The 18,449-nt window shown below is 42.8% G+C and overlaps 1 protein-coding gene across 1 annotated transcript in view; it reads left to right on the top strand.

The window, feature by feature from the left end:
• LOC116951115 (contactin-4-like) overlaps positions 1-18,449 on the top strand; it is a 158,362-nt gene that overhangs the window by 33,395 nt on the left and 106,518 nt on the right. Inside the window, exon 2 of the mRNA XM_032969528.2 lies at positions 18,252-18,377. Coding sequence (XP_032825419.1) covers positions 18,323-18,377 — 55 coding nt within the window. The 5' untranslated portion in view covers positions 18,252-18,322. The remainder of the gene's footprint in view (positions 1-18,251; positions 18,378-18,449) is intronic.

The raw sequence follows: 18,449 nt of genomic DNA, 5'->3' as shown, positions 1-18,449 counted from the left end.
ATGGCCATTTGTAAATAGGCAACGATGCCGTTGAAATCAGAAGAGCACATTGTAGTGCGTGCGTGCGTGCGTGCGTTCTTACGTGTGTGTGCATACGCGCGTCGGTGCATGCGTGTCTGTGCACGAAATGTGCAGGCCGGCTTGTTCGCAATCTATCCTGGGTTTATCTCGGCAAAGATTGTGTGAGCGGTCCAGATAGAGTCCCATCAGGGGGCCTCTCCAGCAGAAGGGGATTTATTGGCCGGGTCACGGAGCGCAACGTGCCCAGTCAGCACACGCCCCAACCGGTTACGTTTGGTGGTATACAGGGGGGTTATGGGCAAGGCTGATGCGATATAGACTTGGATACGTGCAGATGACTGTAACCAGCGATGTCAATATTGCCCTATGGAGGTGGCCTGTGAAAGATGCTGCTGTGGGTGACCGGAGACATTTTCTCAAGCACACAGAAGTGAGCGGAGCAGTCAAGCAGACAAACACAGAAAGTGGCACCTGGGAGTCTTCCGATTAAGTTAACCTATAACATCTGCTTCCCATGACCTCCTGTCTGAGCTTTTGCAACCTCACGTGGCCTCTAGGTGTGCCTAGCCCGGCCTGACTGCTATGGTGCCATCACGACTACTTTGGAATCAGCGAATGGCAAGCAGTTGTTATTTGGTGTGCATACGTTCGTGAGAAAGAAAAAAAACGACTGAGATTATGAGTGGCGTGTCTGTCAGTCATCTCAATCAGTTACCTGTAACACCCCAGTCTGTCCCAGGTCCTTTTTTCAAGCGATTCTTATACGCTTAAAGTAATAGCCTCAAAGTGCAACTAGCCTGGCGCAGGTGCTTTGGTGATGTCACTTCCACTTAGTGGCGAATGGCGGTTGATATTGTTGTTTGGAGAGAACAAAAACGCAACTGAATTTTTCCTTCCTATATTGTAAACTTAGAATTTAGTTTGATTCCACTGTCAGGTTCCCCCAACATTGTTAGAATGTATGCAAATATGGATGAAAATAAGGGTATGCCACTACAGCTGAAACTAAGTCATTCCAAGCATCTTGACTCTCTGCCAAGCCTGGATGTGTGATAGCTAATAACTGTCGGTTGCAATGCTAAATGTTTTCTGTTAACTCACCTACAGTGGGCTTATCCACATTGTTATATTGGCATAACTTTTTGTATACACTTTCACAAAATAATAAATTGTAAATGTCATGACAAGCTTGCCAGACCGCACCGCGGCTTAATAAATAACATGGTGCTCTGCAGCAAAGAATGTAAGGGATGCCGCTAGTGCATCATTTGAATTAATTATATTTGCCACCTGTGTACGACACATTTTAACCCTTTCCTGCTCCGAGTCCTCTGCAAGTTGCAAGGTGTGTCCCATTCACCACTGAGTTTCGGAACACGCAAGCGGTTAGCATATATGTTATCTATAGACGCATAGTGCGCATTGTTTTTCAAGACATTTTGCTCATAGCCTTGTGGGAGCCTTGCTATGTCTTCTGACCTGAAGACGTACCGACAACGTTTTTTTTGTTACACTTTTTCTTCCGATTTCCTTCCGATGACATACACGTACGTCATCGGCACATACGTCATCGGAACCGAATCGGGAGAAAAACTGATGGGAAAGGGGTTAACAGATTCGTGACCCAGTGGGAAGCGCCTATGGGTCTCCGTTGGCTAGGGCTGTCAAGCTCGTCGGATGTGCACTCAATTGATGGGACCGTGAGCAGCAGATTCCCTATTGGGCAGGAGAGTTTGAAGGACGGGATTCAAGATTTCACGGAGGGTCGGTTACAGACTCGTTGGGCCCATTACAGTTATTGATTGGCCGGGAAGGGGAGGGGGCTAAGAAGTATAGAGAAGACCCGGGACAGAGAGATAAAGGAGCAGGCAGGAGCAAAACGAGGGGCTCGGAATAGAACTCACAACTCGTCTTAGCACAGTTGGCTAAGTACGGTGCGAAATAAGTTAAAGATACATATATACAACTCCATATGTGCTGTGTAACTGGCAACAATAAACAGGCCTTCTGTAGCTAAATGCCTGGGTTCTCCTTAACACGTGGATATACAATGCATGTTCCCAATAAAACAGGCCCACTCTGTGTCTTGCCATACAACTTTTAGAATTCCCAGGCTCATCTTTCATTTGCAACCACTTGAATCATGTGCACGCCAGTGTATGTGGCCCAACAGCTTTGTCTAGCACTGGGACTTTAGTAAGTGTGCTTGTTATGCCACCATCATCATGATCCATCCGCAGATATCCCGTAACGTATCCACTGCACATTTTCCTCATTCGTTTCCACTTTCCCTCCGTGTTGTGCCGATATGTTCGAGTGGTGCCACATTTTTCTGGCACTAATCTCTTATGTCATCAAGCCATTCTCTCTTAGATATTCCTCTCTTTCCGATTCCTTCCATAACTATGGAAAAAAAAACTTCAATTCCCCCATGCAAGTCCCACATCTCCATTGAATGGAATTCTGCCTGAGCCCCATCACAGCGCAGTCTTTGAGGACCGATACATCCTGCACGCAAACGCCGGCAACGGCGCAATATACGCACCTTGACGTGCGATGTTCCCTGCGGTTTGTGCTATATTCTCCTGACACCGTCAATCGCCTCACATGCAGATCAAGCAAATGAACAAATAACCAACTTGATAACTGCATATAAATGTTTGTTGTCCTTTCACCGCACCTCCGATTAGCGCGTATAGCTATGTACGGTGCGAAAGAAGCTCAACGTGCGTACATAATATACGTTGGAGTAACTTTTGCACCACCTCCCACACTACCACATCAGAAACCTGTAGATAATGCAACTGTTCGCCTGTTAACATTGCCTAAACTCCACCTGCCCTTTCCGCTGCCGATAATCTATACGTATTGTCTCAGCCCGTGCTGCCTATAGGCATACATAAACTAACAGAAGCTTAGGGCCTCGAGCAGCTTAAGGGCTCCTGGTTTAATAACTAAAATTAAAGGGATGCACCAACCATATGCTCGAATTCTCATCACGATAAACATTGAAAATATCACGTCACGACTTCATTAGATTGGCTCTGTTCGGGTGGCGAAGGGTTATAGTTATAAACCGACACATCCACAAGATGATCTTACCCAAAATAAACAAATTACCAATCATTAAAAAAAAACACATTTGACGTAACAATGCAATCAATTAACTCCCATCTCCATGGTGCCTAAAGCTCTATCCGGTCACCTCACTCCATCCCCGTCTCTTGTCAGCATCTCTCTCGTTTAACCACTCGACCCATTTGTCTCGTCTGTATCTCTCTTCTCTGCGCTCATTGCATCTATTGTCCATATTAAGCTCGTGTCGCTAAATCAATTCTCTTGGCTATATCGCTTCTGTCATCTCACTCGGAGTTTGCGAATTGAAAAGGAGGTGGGCGGGGGGGGGGTACCCAATAATATAATTTCTGCTTAGGGCCCCCAAATGGGCCAGCATCATCCTTGCTCTCAGCTGTCACTGAGCCATTACTGTGCACAATTTAAAGCTGAATGTGTAGCCGGTCTGCCCTGTCCCTCTCCTCCCACGAATCCTAACTCGAGGGGACAGGTCGGCTAAATAGATAACGGCAATAATGCAAACGGCAAAAGTTCGGAGGCGGTGTGCAGGGACTCTGCGTTGTGTTCTGTCCCACGGAGAGGTGGGCAGGAATCGGCAACAGCTGAGCACGAGGGATTTGTGGAACGGCAAAAACGTGATTGCGAAAGTGTTCTTCCGAAGGGCATTGGCGTTTCTGCAAGTTCGACCAAGACACACACCCTGCACATCACAACACTGTGGCTCAATCTCTCATCACAGAGTCCGCCCAAATCTAAATCGAGGGCATGCTCCATCCTCTTTCGTGCATGTGGGGCTTGGGGTCCTATCCCCGGGCACCATTGCGTTCACTTAAATTTAAATAAAAACGCGGCTGGCTAACCGCAGCTATTAGCAGAGTGCACAATTGTACGCGTGATGAAACGCGGGTGAGCTCACACGGGCTACAGATAGTGCACTTTTTGTTTTTTGCGGACTCAAGACCAAACAAGGAGACACATCGTATCTGCTTGTTCTAGCACTGTTTGCTGCTGTGTCAAGTGTTACTTCCACTGGCAGCTTTGTGGCTGTCGTATGACGTTGCACCAGAGTCTACCCCGAATTTTGTCCAGTGCAAAGCAACGATGCGTCCAGGTATAGCCTAACTGCCGACGATCACATCACCTTAACCGCAACCCACATTGTGTCGGGGAGATGGAGCGGAGAATAAGCACGTCCGTAAAATGTATCTATTCGCCGTTCGCCATTAGGTCACAGCTGCTGAAAGATGGAGAAGGGAGATTGAATGTGGCATTTTATATACACGTCTATAATATATTTACGCGATATTACCCAAAAACCTCTATTATGGATGATATTGGTCGCGAAAGCCTACGTGTTAAACTATATAATTCTAATCTTGATTTGAAACTTTCGTGACTGCAAGAATCCATACTCTTTGTTTCTTTCGGCAAAGTCACGTAGGTAGAAAAAAACAATAATACATCACGACGTTTCGATCGCAACACCAGTGGTCGTCCTCAGGCGTAAAAAAATAATCCAGCAGTGGAACTTTTGAACCAGCGAGAGAGCTGTTACAACAAGAGGTTACATATGTGGCGATGGGCAAGCAAGCAGGGTCTGAGCTGGAAAGGAATTCCATCCCCTACCTACGTTACTTTACCGAAAGAACCAAAGAGTATATAATTCTTTTTTTCGTAAAGACCATCCAGCATTAGGCAAACACTCAAAATGTTCACGTATAACTTATCACAAAATCAATGTACCCAATATATTCAGACCGCAGACATGTGATCAGGGGCTAAGCCAGGCACGTACTTGGATGGATGATCAGCAAGGGCCTGCCAACGTTTTTTTAAGCTTGGGCCTGTGAGGTGGCCAGGAGATTATGCTGCTGGAGGATTGTTTAGCGACAGAAGGCCTGTTTAGTGCACCCAGTTATACAACACATATGGAGTTGTATGTATGTATCTCTAACTTCTTTCGCACCGTATGGAGCCAAGTGTGTTAATGCGAGGTGTCAGTATGCCTCGTGGGACTTGTGTGGACAGCATTCCACGTGAATCCAAACGCTCGTCAATGGTATTGGTCAAAAGTCTCAAATCGGGACACTCCTGATTTTTATTCATGGAGGCTGGAGAAAATGATTGCCAATTCGTCATACTTTGGTGTCATTTTTTTAATTTGGAATGTATCGGCAGCGTATCATAATGTGCTAGTACTGAGCTCACCGCAAGATGGGTTCTCCTGGGAAGTCGCGTGGACTGCATGTGCCAGTCCGTTCAAAGAAAAGTGCTGATTAAGCCAATGCCATCACGTTCTAATTACTGGTTTTAAACCAACTGAATGCATCGAACGAGACCGGCAAACCGAGTATACTTTTTGTTCCCTACTCAAATTGGAGCCATGAGTCACTGCTGGTTATGTCATTACTCACTTTTAAACCTTCACGTTGTTTGTTTTACGTATGACTTACCCGAGCTGTTCTTCATAACCTTACCCGCCTCGGCCGCTAAAACACATATCAATCAAGTTACACGGAGTTTGGGAAGGCGGTAGGTAGTGGACCAACGTCATTGGTTCATTTATTTGGTGTTTACAGACGGATCACGTCCGTCACGTTTCAAAGCTAGGCACGAGAGCTGAGATTTACATGTTGGTGTTTTGGGACATTTCCTTCATTCAAAGGTACTTTCTCTCTCTTGGACTTTTATTTTCTCTTCACTCCTCCAAGATTGGGGCACTTCACCGGAAGCAAGAAAGGTCCAATGCCGACACGTAATTGCCAAGAGGTTATTGCCAGTTTTGTGCCACGAAGCCACCCCGGATAACACTGCGGATGTATTAACCACAACAATGCACACTGTATGCTCCATGTCGGTGTTAAAGATCACGGGAAATTATTTGAAAATGAGTAGGTCATATGCGCCGGGGGTCATGGTTCATAGTTTCCAAATTTTACGAAGAAATATCTACAAGTTACTCAAATGAGAATTGACATTGCAACGTCGCTGTCTATAGCAAAAAGAACTTGGCAGGACTCTGCTGAAAAAAAGGGCTTTGAGACTCAGTGAGGCTTTCCTGACTAAAGATAACTTACTGTGCTCGAGAAGTTCAACATGTTTAAGTTATGGTGATAAAAACGTAACATTTGTGGAAAGACAGTTTCCACTGCGTGAATTGAAGAACACCTTTCACTGAAGGAGTGTTCTTTTGTGCAAAAAAAAACCCAAAATGTACAGAAAATGATATCCATCACGCACTTAAATAACCCTCATAATGTATTTACTAAAGTTTTAAAACCATGTTTTGAAAGTTATTCCATCATGCTTAATACATTTTTTTCGTAAAACAAGCCTAAGAAAAATTCCTCTAAACAAATATGATGAATTATATATATGCATAGCAATGTGCAGAACATGCTTTCATCTCTCCAATGCATTGTTAACGTGTTCTAGGATACACATTTATTTTTGCTCGGCTAAAACCGTGAGCGTCTTGGTCATTTCTCCTCGCGGTTTTCCATCTCACGCGGGGAGTTTTCCAGCCCCGTGGTTCAACCGTAGAGCGAGCAGGCCACGGTCAAACGAATGCCAGTTAAACATCCAAGTGGTTGAGTTTAGCTTGATTCCATGTACAGCGGGCTACTGTCTGTGGCAAAACAACAATGTGCATAACACGAATGTATGACATGGAAACAAAAAAAGCCAAAGATAATCATAGGGTCAACGTTTGTTTATATCACATTTTTTTAAACGTATATTTACGTTGTTTGTAAGTTCCTCCATAATGTCAAAACGGAGCTTGTTCCAATCATTAGCTCTACGATATGGTCGGCAGTATTTTCCTGCATCGCAATTTACAGGTTTTAACATATATTATTTATCACGGTCCAATCTACTAATGTGATCTGGCTATAAGTTCAGTCCAAGCACTCTGTTCGGTGTAGATTTTATACATGTGTGTTTTAATCTGGATTTTTCTGTACCCGCTAAAAAGTTCTTCGCACTTGAGTTTATTAAGCATCGTACCAACACTGGCTCTCTTTACGAAATTCCTATTGCCAGATCTCGTCTGGTTGGGGGTTGACTCAGCCCATCATCCCTCTGGGGTCAATTAAATGAGTGCCACTTTGTGAGGAAGTCAACAGTGGTTGTTCTACGGAGAGAGACTCACCCCTGCCATAGAGATGTCGACTTTTCGACCATTCGCTCAGAGATCTAAAGAGATTATCACACCCTCAAAACTAATTTTTAGCAGCGAATCGCTGACTTTTTTTTATCTTTTTTCTCGTGCCTTCAAAAAGCATGTAGCACAACATGTGTTTTTTTTCCTCTTTAAAGGTGAACATGGAGAGTACAGCACAGTTCATGGGCTGGGTCCCTGCTGAATTCTAGAAAGTGACTTTGTTCCTTATTCAGCAACCGCAGCAGTCTCTCCGTGGCATAAGTTACAACGAGGCATGGCACTGCGGTACAGAATATCAATCACGCACGGAAGCCCTCCCTCCCTCCGTAATCCTCACCAGATTTGGTTAGCGCATGCTTTACAGCCCATTTCACCTTCACGGGCAGCTGTTTAATGCAGAAAAATACCGACCGCCTCCCTGCGTAATGAAGCAAATAAAGCACACAAGCGCCTCTTCGCACTGTATTGACAAGTTCCTCTATCATTCTTTGGGCAATGTTCAAAAATGCATAATGCCTGCATAATCGTCGCTCCGCATTTATTATTATTATCCACATCCGTGCGGAATGAGGCGATGGAGCCTGAAGTGGTTTGGTGGCAGTGAACGCGAATGTTAAGGAGTATAACGCAACCGCATTCAAGCACGCCGTGTAGGTCGCCGAGTGGCCTGGCCGCTGAGACTTTCTCACAAACTTGGCCCAGTTTTCTTGGTTTTTTTTTGTGTCAAGTGAGAGGCTTGAGTCTCACAGCCGCCCGGCTATTTCTGTGAGAACGGTTATAAAATTGCACCAGACTACCGACGGGAAGTTTGCAGACCTGGGGTCAGTTGCATTATAATAATCTTCAGTGAACATTTACCTTGCTTTATATTTATTCGTAATGGAAACTAAAGGGGGATTTTCACCTAAGTTATCTTAATGCAACCAACCCCAGGAGATAAACTAAACAAAAACTATCAACGAAACTATTTGTTTTTTCACCACGGAACAGATGTCACTTTTAGGAACAATGGCCGATGGTCAGGGATAATACATTTTGTGGCAGGCGAGCACTGGCGGAGCCAGTTGGGGGGGGGGCGGTGGGGTTGGGGTGGCACGTGCCCCCCAATGATCTGATCGAAATCCCTAATTTCGATCGGATAATTGGGGTTTATTAGTAATAAATCTGCATTTTGCGACCCCCACTACCACTGTGTAGGATATTATCACGTGCCAGGGACTCTATGAGATGATAAAACAATAGTCTGAGTCCATAATTGTCAATAAGTAACGGCAAAGCAGTTATAAGCGACTCACAGAATTGTGCGTAGTTGCGAGTACACAGTACACGACTTCCCTGAAGGCAAACACCTTCAGAGAGCGCGATGCCGATCACACAAACGCGGTTCGAATTCGACCCCCGATCGATGGCTTTGCCATCGCCGCACACGCCTCGAATAAAAAGCAAGGGACAAGTCCTTACTTATTAACAACTACTATCATTTTTCATTGCTAGAGGGGTTGTCCACACCTACCTGAAAATCCTGGCTCCGCCAATGCAGGCAAGGAATAGAATGGCATCCGAGAGGACGTCTCATGAGGTGATGGAGCAGGTGATAATCGTTCATGCGTAGGTGCTGGGTGGATTATTACATCGCAGGATCATGAGTAGTGGTGACAGTTTCGGGATACCTTAAAGCAGTGGATGAACTGAGGCTGATGAAGATAATGATGATGATGCAATCTACCCCAGCGGTTTAATAACGCATCAATTAAGGGATTCTTAATCTCATGAAACAAGAATAAATTTGCCCGTGCAAAAATCTAAGTTTTTATTTATTTATACAAATTGAATGTAATAGGATCACGTGACCACTTAAATTCACTCGATGTCGCTACATTTACCACTTTAAAAGACAGGGTGCTTCAAAAAAGATTAACAGTTCGGAGAATTTGTAACAATACCACAATAAATGTGCCTCAAGGCGTGTGTTGATAATGATGGCAATCAAGTGGAGACTCTTTGACTTTTTGTAGTTATTAACATACATTTGTTATAATTTTACAGTGTATTATTCGTTATTTTTTCCATTCATGATAGTCCATACAAGTGTTAACATTTTTTGAAGCATCCTGCGCATATATAATTCGAGAATTGAATTGTGAAGGGGGAGAATTGTTTAAACCAATCGAGACGCCCTGAAATAATTAGCAATATGAGGCATTCGTTTGTGAAAAAAAATCTAACATTGAAAAAAAAGTATCATTATCATTCAGCCATGCTGGACGAAGTCCTCCTCAAGCCACCGTCACCACCTCGCCAGATCCTGACATTTTTTAATGATCCACCCAGCACCTCCACGCGAAATTTTTTTCTTCCCCTTATCCCTGGCCGATGGCCTCTTAGGACGTGATCCATTCCTTGCCGTGAACATCGTAAGTTGCCAGCAACTAAATTCTACATTTATTAAACATAAATTGTAGTAACTTCAAAACCGTTGAAATTCAGGTCTCGGTGATGTAAACAAAAAGTAATAATTGTAGAGCCTCAGAACATACTTTTAATTTAAAACATTATTTTCATATTAGACATTGCCATATTTACATTACAATGTACACCTGCATGACTTTGTCGATTTTAATCATCACCACCCATGAAATACGGTGCAATAACAGATTATAACTTTATCCTTGCCCAAAGGCAAAACACTTGGAGATACGTTTCGCACAGAGTAAAATAAGCATTCGTGAAAATAGGTGGGTTGGGCGCGTTATGGTCATCATTTTGTTCTCAGATGGGACAAACTTAAACAGTAATTACTGGTGAAATGTCGTACTCGAATTGTAGATGTTGTGGGTCTACTCTCCAACACACCGGTGTGCTGTACCAAGGCCGTAATTATAATATATATTGAGGGGGACACATCCCCACACATCCCCCCCAATAATCAAATATGCTCAAAATGTCCCCCCCAATATATTGCTAAAACAATATATATATAAAAAAACGTAATTATTGCGGTGCTATGTAAATAAAAACAACAATTTTGCTAAACCGTGGCCACAATATCCGGACTTGTCTTCATATAACAATGCATAGATTTCTGTTCATATGATTGTGGTTATGGTGGTACTTTATGAATCCCTAATCTCTGCCATTACATACAATGAACAAGAAAAGGTAAAAAAGAAAAAAAAGCATCAACGTGATACAATACACTATTAGACATTATTGTAAAAAAATAAAAAGTCCATCCCATGTGTTAGTGATTTTTAAAACATTTTAGGCAGCAAATTAGTTTTCAAATTTAGATTTTTTTTCTGCGGGGGGTCCCCAGACCCCCTGGAAGATTTGGTCCCCCCCCAATGTTGACTCCATGGCTACAGCCTTGTGGTGTACTAGCAACGAATTGACATGTTTTGTTTACGTAACAACCCTTACTAATTGGCTGTTTGGTGGTGGAGGGCAGCGTTGATGTTTTAGCAGACTGCATCACCCCGCCCCAACCCGAACCTCCTGATGGAGGAGCAGTTCCACCCCCCACACCACCACCTCCCAGTCATGTCAAATGAATTTGGCACAAAAATCACTCCAATTAAGTGATAGACACCGCAGGCTTTTGCCATGCACAACACGAAGCGGGAGCCAAAGCCTAATGCACAAGACAAGAGCAGATCGCGTCCTTTCCCGTTTCGTTGAGCGTTCAGCATTTGTTGTAAATTTGTTTTAAAAAAAGAAATAATGTGTCGTGTGATATTATTATTTTATGGCCCTGCCTCTTTGCACACAGTGACTCCGTAGGTTTGATCTGCATCTCTCTCGTTGACATTGAATCATTGGCATGACGGAGATAGTTGCGTGACGTTCATTGCAATAAATCCTGCATTTTCGAATTCGCCAATTACTCTTTCGGGCATTTTGTAATAAGAAAAAAGTTTCGAAATTGATTCGTTTTGAAGCCTTAGCATAACTTATGAAATAATTGATATGATTGTAAATGCTATGAAAAATTTACGATACAACGATTCTATTTAAATTAAATGCATTCCCCTTTAAAAATAATGCAAATAGACGTACAATTGAACTTCAACATCACTTGACAAACTGAAATCCGTAAATATTCCAAATGGAAGCATAAGAATGGCAAATCATGTTTTATTTATACATGGCAATATAAAAAATATTACAAAATTTATCGCTCGTATTGTGGCAAGGGATACACAATTAAAACAAACATGAAATGTGAGGTGACCTTTCGTTCACCAGTCACGTGATGCATATACAACACCACGTGGAACATTTTACCAGCACAGAACCCATTGAGATACAAACAGCTTGCCAAAGAGAGACCTCCAGATGCAATTAAATGCGAGTGCAAGGTTCACGAGACTGTAGGGCTTTTGAATAATAAGGTAAAATTTGTGTACAAACTTCGCTGGCCCGTGTGTGTGACGGGTACTGCAACAACCGATCGTGTTAGGCCAGTGCTCGCTGAGCTGCATTGGCTTCGGGTTGCTCAACGAATACATTATACAGTCGCACTCATTACACGCATAGTGCTTGCCGCAAATGAACAACAATGCCGTGCTGATCTCGTCAAGGAACATAACCCATCTCGCGAACTCCGGTCACCCTCGCAGCGGCGTTTGGCTAGACATCGAACAGAGATGGTCACTGCATTGCGCGCTTTCAGGTGCTCCTTCTGCGACTGTCTGGAACGCTGTTCCTTCCGATATTAGGTAGCCACTGGAGACATGCACTTTTAAATCTAGGCTGAAAACTAATTTTTTTAAAACTGCATTTTGTCTTCAGTTTGCTGTACTTCCCCCGCTAAAATAGTGAATCCTACATACGGTTGCGAAAAGAGCTCAATACCGAATCCTGAATAAAAATGAAGCCTTGCAACTGCCTGTTCATGACAGTTGCTGGCACGATGGCGTCCACTCGAGGGATCTCTAGAGAGCCCCTCTCTAGATCGGTATTTTGGGCTGACCTTCCACGCTAGCCCACACATCCTGGACGGACCGAGAACATCCGTACCTTCACACTCCACTCCTCCCCCACACGCGGCCTGCAGATCAACTCATGGCATTGTTAGCCATGTTTGAGGTGGAGGCACTTAAGACAACTGTCCGTTCTCTGAAACCGCTGCCATGCCGGGGATAATTATTTTTGAGACGTCTTCATTCATGACCAGAGTCACATCCATTTTATGATCGCAATGGCCGTCCATTCTGGTTTCAAATCCACCGATAGTTAAGATATTATCATTACTATCTGTGAACTGCTAACACATTGCCTGTTGCCATCATCCCACGAACAGTGTTTTTTTGTCTTACGAGGCACAACGTTTACGTAAAACTGGACACTTTTTTATACCTTCCCGCCATTGTAAGTTCATTCACACGTTAAATATCGCTTGTGGTGATTTAAGATAGATGTAAAGGTATTTTTTTCGTGGAAACCAAAGGATAGTGAAATTTATTAATTGTTTCAATAAATGGAACCCTGCTTATAGTGATTAGTAAGTATCCGTTGGCGTAGAGTGGTTAAAATGTATGTACTGTATGTTCAAGCAATTACTCTCACTAAGCTTTTTTTTTACATGGTGAGGGCAAATGTCTCCTCATGAAATGCTAGTATATTCAGAGTAAAAATACGACTCTTGATGTGTCAGTATATGTCTGTCTCTCTGAATTTGCGGGGAAGTAATTCGTCTGAAAACCTGGTTCATAAATACTGATTTCATGTGTTCCTTGTTCTGTCTCTCAATTTAATTGCAAGCGTAGCGCATAGAGCAAAGCATGCTTGAAATTATATTTAGGGGCAGAATGAGGATCACACGGATGAGAGAATGTAATTTAAAGTCCTCAAAACTATTAAGAAAAGTGAGTTCTTCCTCCTCCCCCCTCCCAATTCATCCATTTTCTCCACTCCTCTTTAAATGCTACAGTGACGAGCTGTTAACAACCTCGCCTGGTATGCACGAGGTCGTGGGTTCGATCCTGACCCCGAAGCCAGTATATTTGGAGTGTGCGTGTCTCTTCCCGTGGTCACGTGCTTTTTTTTTCCAGTTCCTCCAGTTTTCCCTCCACATTTAGAATGAAGGTTCGTTTAGATTATTCGGCTGCTATAAATTTCCACCTGATGAGCCACTTCGTAGAGCTATCATTTGTGGCCACGTCACTTCTGAAAAAGAGCTATATAGCTCAGTGGGCCTTCCCTGATAAAATAAAACAAATGTTTTTTTTTATTAAAATAGTTTTTATTTTAATATACTTTGCCCGATCGTAACTCCTACCCACATTTGGGCAGCGAGCCCATACACCCTCGATCGATGTCTAATTTTGAGGGTGCATTACGCCGAGTTTGTTGAAAAATACCTGCTGTTTTATTCCCCTCTTTTTGAAATCTACTTTTGTATTCTGGGTTCTTGAATGACAATATTGAAACATTTAAATGTATTTATAAAAAAAGGAAAGTGAGCCTGGGCAGAACATCTCAGTCGAAGGGATGATAGACGATCATCTAGAGTAAGATTGAAGCAGCAGTCACGAAATGTAATTTCTTCCAACGAGGAGATGGAGCGATGAAATCAGGTCATGTTTCGGTGATCGCTGGCTTATCGCTTCGCAGGATCGTGAGAGATGGCGCCGGTTTAGGGAGGCCTTCATCCAGCAGCGGATTGGCCATGGTTGATGATTATTGTGATTAAACGGTTCCTGTGGCTAAAGGTTCCATACGTTATCTTTTCGGACTGCTGCGAGAAAGCGCGTGAGGTATGGATAATGCCACGCAAATACAAAGGAAAACATACAGCAATACTGTCGATTCTGGGACAAAACTATTTATTTTAGGAAGATAATGGCTCAAAACAAACATGCCCTAAATAGATCTGATTTTAAAATCTGGTTAATGCTTGGATAGGTAATTTCTCCAGGGCTTTCCAGGTATTGTAGGCTTGGGCCTGCAAGGCGGTTAGCAGTGTTCAGTGTCGTCTCCTCATGTCCGTGGGTTTGTTTCCGCGTACTCTGGTTTCCTTACAAAAAAAATTCACGAAATTTGGCCAAACATCCCAAAACAGGGCCCTCCTTAAAAAATATATATATTTCGAGTCTCGGTGAGATTTTTCAGGGGTAAATAATTGGCATTATTCTGTTTACATCGTCAGTAAAATAATAGCAATAATAACAAGCAAATAATTTCCTTGGGAAAAAAATATTATAATGAGAATTGGCAATACTGAATCAAGCCAGGTAGCTCGTAAGTATATTTGGTGGTAGAGGCAGTGCCTTGTGATCAATCAGAAAGCGATGAGAGACATCGGAATGAGGAATTTCTACCACTGGCTCAGAGCTGTAAAGAGGAGATGAGCAACAGCCTCATTGGTCAATTGACCAGGAAATCACTTTTACATATTATATAATGGGATTTGAGTGGTGAATCTACTTAGGTAAATGGTATGGGGAAATCTGGATTCCTAGATAATATTTCACAATTTAGTGCATCAGGGGCCTGCCTCCTCCCTGCCCAGTGTATTTAAAGTGCCTCTCATTTCCAACTCAGAGTATCAGGAAGAAACCTCTAGCATGTGTATCCTTTTGCAGATCAAAGTTACAAATTCCCCCCACCACAAACATAAAATCAGTATAGTGAGTATATATTTCTTGAGGAATGTTTCTCCCCCATCTCCTACATAATAACTGGCTCTACATATAATTATACATATTGTCTTATGCTTCGTAACATTTTTTAAAAAAGATTCTCAATTCTGGTACCCAGGAAATACACGTGTGTTTATGCACAGCACTAATCAAACTAATACACATTGCATTTTTATTGTGAAGGGGAATTTTTTTTCCACGTATATGCCCAAACCCCACAAAAAAACCCCCACACATTTACTCTCAAAAATGTCTGTTTATTGCCCAAAAATACTTTGCTGCGGTTCTTTGGCAATTTGTGTGAAATAGGACGCTGCAACAGTAGTACCAAACCACTCCGTCTTATTAAACTTGCACAGGGCATTGTTAAAATATTGTACTTGTCCTCCTTGGGGTAAATTCAACTCTCAGTTGGCTGCTTGGCATCTCTGGAGCAAATTCTGTGCATGTATGAGCCAGCAGCTGATATAAATTTTTACCTTGCAGTTCACGTTGAGGTTATTCCAGTGGCATCATCAATCCTTAGCCGTCTCTGTGGATACAGGGAAAATTAAGTACTGCAAGGTATATTTTTACATCTTAACTGTGCACCTCTTACCATTGTATCCTTGAGGATTTTCCTGGAGGGTGTATGTGCAGTCATTAGTGTAGATTTATGCAGAAACATACCCGAGCGTGGGGTGAATGTATATATTTAAAATATTTTAACGTCATCTAAAACGCATGGTATGTAATGTCTCATACACAATGTCGCATCTTGAATATATAACGTCACATAGAAATTGGTTTTACTCCACTGAACAATTAAGTAACTTGTCAACCAACTGCCTGAAATTGTACGTTTATTTACCTGTTGATGGGAGATTTATTAATACATTTGATTCCAACGATTTTACATCCACGAAGCATTTTTTTGCGAGTTAAATGTAGCCGACCGATTAAAAACCGAACTGGCTGGAATCAGCTTGTTGGACAAAAGATTCGCCACGTTTGAAGATAATAGCGCCCGAATACCTCCCTTGCATAACCTACGTTAGAACCGGGCAACAATTCAAGTCATGAACCGATTGTTCGATGCGACGACGGCAAGCGGCAGCGTGAGGAGGTGGTTTGTGCGAAGATGCCTTTTAACCGCGTGGAGAAAGGAGAACATTGATTTATTGACATTCCCCTAAGCCTTCAGAGCTGCTCTTCGCACTTTGTTAGAACTGCAGTCCCCATGCATGCAGCTCCCTTTGCCCAAGTGCCATTTAAAATAGATTTTCACACCGTTATGCACCAAACTGCTATCCATAAATTCGAAATCACAAATCATGTTTTTTTTTAAACTGATGAATACAGAGAGCTGGATAAGCTATGAATAGCAATCGTGTTGTCCAAATTACAGCACACCCATTCATTCTCATTTTTTCCCCCCAACCCAATAAAGCATACAATAATTTATTAACCACATTATTTATTTGGGTATTTATTACAATGTGCATTCATGGTTTATTTATTTTTTACTGAGTTGGCAGTCGTGTAGAAGCACAATAACAAAAAAAAACTCTTCTCAATTGTGAATAGCGCCACCATAAATGGGATATATATATATAAAACAGGTGACCTTTAGAGCAATGGTGCTTAGCCTGTGCTATGAGATAAAGGGTAATTTCAATTAATGTTGCCTATAAGCCCACATGCAATTGTGGGTGTGTTAACAGAAAGCATTTAGCATCGGAAGGGACAGTTCTGTAATATTACTTTGGCTATCCAGAGTACTCGGCTATCCCTAACCCTTGTGCATAGCAAAGACACACATTTATCTACGATGAAAGAAGGGCCACTTCCAAAAAATCACCTGCACTATATATCTGTGTATATATATATCCATTTTGGAAAATGTTATTGACAAACGTTTTGTTTGTTTTGAGCTTTTGTATTCAGTATAATAGCCATACCACCAGGCATGCCTCATTTTAGTAATACATTACGGCAGAAACTTGAATCAAAGCGAATTTTTTTGTCTGCCACGTTTTGGTTGTGAAGGATGCAGCATTATCAACTCACTGAAAGCTTCGCTTCCTTTGCAAAATAACACCGCTAAATGTTTTAAAGCCACGCACAGGTGGCACAGAAGGCTTAAGAGCCCCTTTGGGAAAAAGGGAAATGTTTATTATTCTCCCAAACCCTTAACACAGCAACACAGGCTTGGCTCAGGGTTAAAATAAACAGCAACAGCATCTTGACAGCGTGATTGCTTTTAAACTAAAAAATGAAAAGCAACATACTAGTGTAACATACCAACATACCTAGATAAGAACGATTTTAATCACCAGGCATTGACAAAGAGTATGCAACGGACACTGAGAAGCGTTGCAAAGAAGCACAGGGAAGTGCTTTCAATTGCACTGCAGGACAATACGAGGAACATATGGAGTAGAGTTCACATGCTTGTGAGAGATGTCATAATGAGTCTTGAGCAAAGAAAAGGCACATTGGATAGCACAAGATGCACATGGAATGGTGGCAGATGGCCAAGACTAACAACGGACTGGCAGCCGAAATGACGGAAAATGCCTGATGGGATTTCCACGGATGAGGTGAAGCGGTGTCGTTGGCGCACCGACTGACGTCAAGCGAAATAAGAGCGTTGTGAGCACTGCCCTCGGCCCTGCTTGGATCTGAGCAAGATTCAGACGCCTTGTGAGGCCAGCGTGCCGCGATTTTTGTTCCAAAATCAGCACGGCGAACAGCCAGTGGAAAACCCACCCTGTACCCACGAGTGCCCACGCTGGATTGGCTTGTGTATGCTAGTGAAAAAGGGATTTTTTTTTGTACGGTAGTGTGTTATTTATACATTCGGATAAGACTTAGCTTGACGTTAGATGGAGGTGACTTTGTAGAATACCATTCTGCATAGACGGTGAGTACGGGTCTCAAAGGGTACAGCACTGAGCTCAGCACAGTTGAGATACTGTCCAGGAATGCAGGTTTTAGCAACCCATAACTAAACCGGGTCCTCAAGCTCAGCGAGCTCATGGACTCAGCCTGGTCACCAATGACTGCACAAAGCACCCACTATTTTAAGTTAATTTTGTCTTTGCTTCATTTGGAAATAAAATAATACTCCAGCTCTTCCACCATTGGCCGAAAAGATGAGCATAACTCCATTCTCACTTAGACAGGAAGCCACTGTTACATGACATTGGGTGGCCACATACACCCTCAGGATATATGCAACGTTCAATAACATGTTTTTGTTTTGTTTCTCCTGATGTTACCTGTAATGTGTGTCTGGCTTGCTCAATTTGCCGATGCTGATGGAATATGCCGCTTCTCCTGTACCCTCTCCCACACCCCCGCAGGATTTGAACTCCCAGAATCAAGAAAATAATTGGCACTTGTATGACGTTGCCTTCACTGCAAATCAGTCGGAATGATGCCACAGACTGAACTCCCTTTCCTGCTGGCCTTCATTAGTCAACTTGTAGGTAAGGCTGCTGTCATAACCCAATCTCATATCTGACGTGTACTCCTCTAACGAATGCAGAAGGTGTGAAAGT

Source organism: Petromyzon marinus, chromosome 42 (assembly GCF_048934315.1).
Source record: "Petromyzon marinus isolate PM22_M1 ecotype Great Lakes invasive population chromosome 42, UKy_Petmar_22M1.pri1.0, whole genome shotgun sequence".
Classification (NCBI taxonomy): domain Eukaryota; kingdom Metazoa; phylum Chordata; class Hyperoartia; order Petromyzontiformes; family Petromyzontidae; genus Petromyzon; species Petromyzon marinus.
This window is presented reverse-complemented; position numbering and strand designations above follow the sequence as displayed.